Source organism: Cystoisospora suis (assembly GCF_002600585.1).
Source record: "Cystoisospora suis strain Wien I chromosome Unknown contig_10870, whole genome shotgun sequence".
NCBI lineage: Eukaryota > Apicomplexa > Conoidasida > Eucoccidiorida > Sarcocystidae > Cystoisospora > Cystoisospora suis.
Window position 1 is genome coordinate 1 of NW_027163642.1, and position 784 is coordinate 784.

The 784-nt window shown below is 38.8% G+C and overlaps 1 protein-coding gene across 1 annotated transcript; it reads left to right on the plus strand.

Moving 5' to 3' along the window:
- Positions 1–267: 267 nt before the first annotated feature.
- CSUI_011328 (ras family protein) lies at positions 268–458 on the plus strand (the record flags this gene model as incomplete). The annotated part of the gene is made up of 1 exon (XM_068071428.1): positions 268–458. A coding segment is annotated over one exon (189 nt), but the record flags the coding sequence as incomplete, so codon positions are not given.
- Positions 459–784: the final 326 nt, after the last annotated feature.

The window sequence follows — 784 nt, forward strand, 5'->3', positions numbered from 1 at the left end:
TCTATATGTACATATACTGCCTTTGTAGGAATGCTTTTGAAGGTTCATCTTCCCAATACACCCCCTCCATACATCTTGAAGAGACGGTGTACAGACACCTCAGTTTTCTCTATCTCCAGTCTGGGCGCATTGTCTCTTCAGTGGCAATCTCTTCTTTTCTTGTTCTTTCTCTCTTAATCTTTCTTTCTCTCTTAATCTTTCTTTCTCTCTTAATCTTTCTTTCTCTCTTAATCTTTCTTTCTCTCTTTCTTTGGTCTTTGTGAATAGAACGAGGTTTATGGAGGGAGTTGAGTGTGGGAGGTTTTTCTAAACCACCTGGGGTGTATGGACACTCCATGAGAGCATGGAACGATAAAATTCTTCTCTTCGGCGGCTTAACTTCTTCTCCTGCTTATCAACCTCATGAAGGAGAAAAGGAAAAAGACATGTCTTCTCCTTCTTCTTCTCGAGATGTTCCTACTGTAAGATTCAGAGAAACAGAAGAGAATGAAGGAGGGGTCTTTGAAGGGGACTTCTTCTTGCCATCTGTCTTCTTCTTGTTCCTCTCTAATATAAGCCGAAGGAAAGATCCGGTCCAGCCAAGATACTTCAGTGCAATTTTCTCTTTCTTTTCTCTCTATCTTTCTTCATACATGTATGTATATGTAATGCGAAGTATGTATATATATATGTGTATGAAGTGCATGCATCTATATAGGTAGTGTATATATGTTGGTTCACGTAGTGTATGTATCTGTATATGTGGTATGTGCATCTCTATTTGTACTGTATGTCTGTCTATATA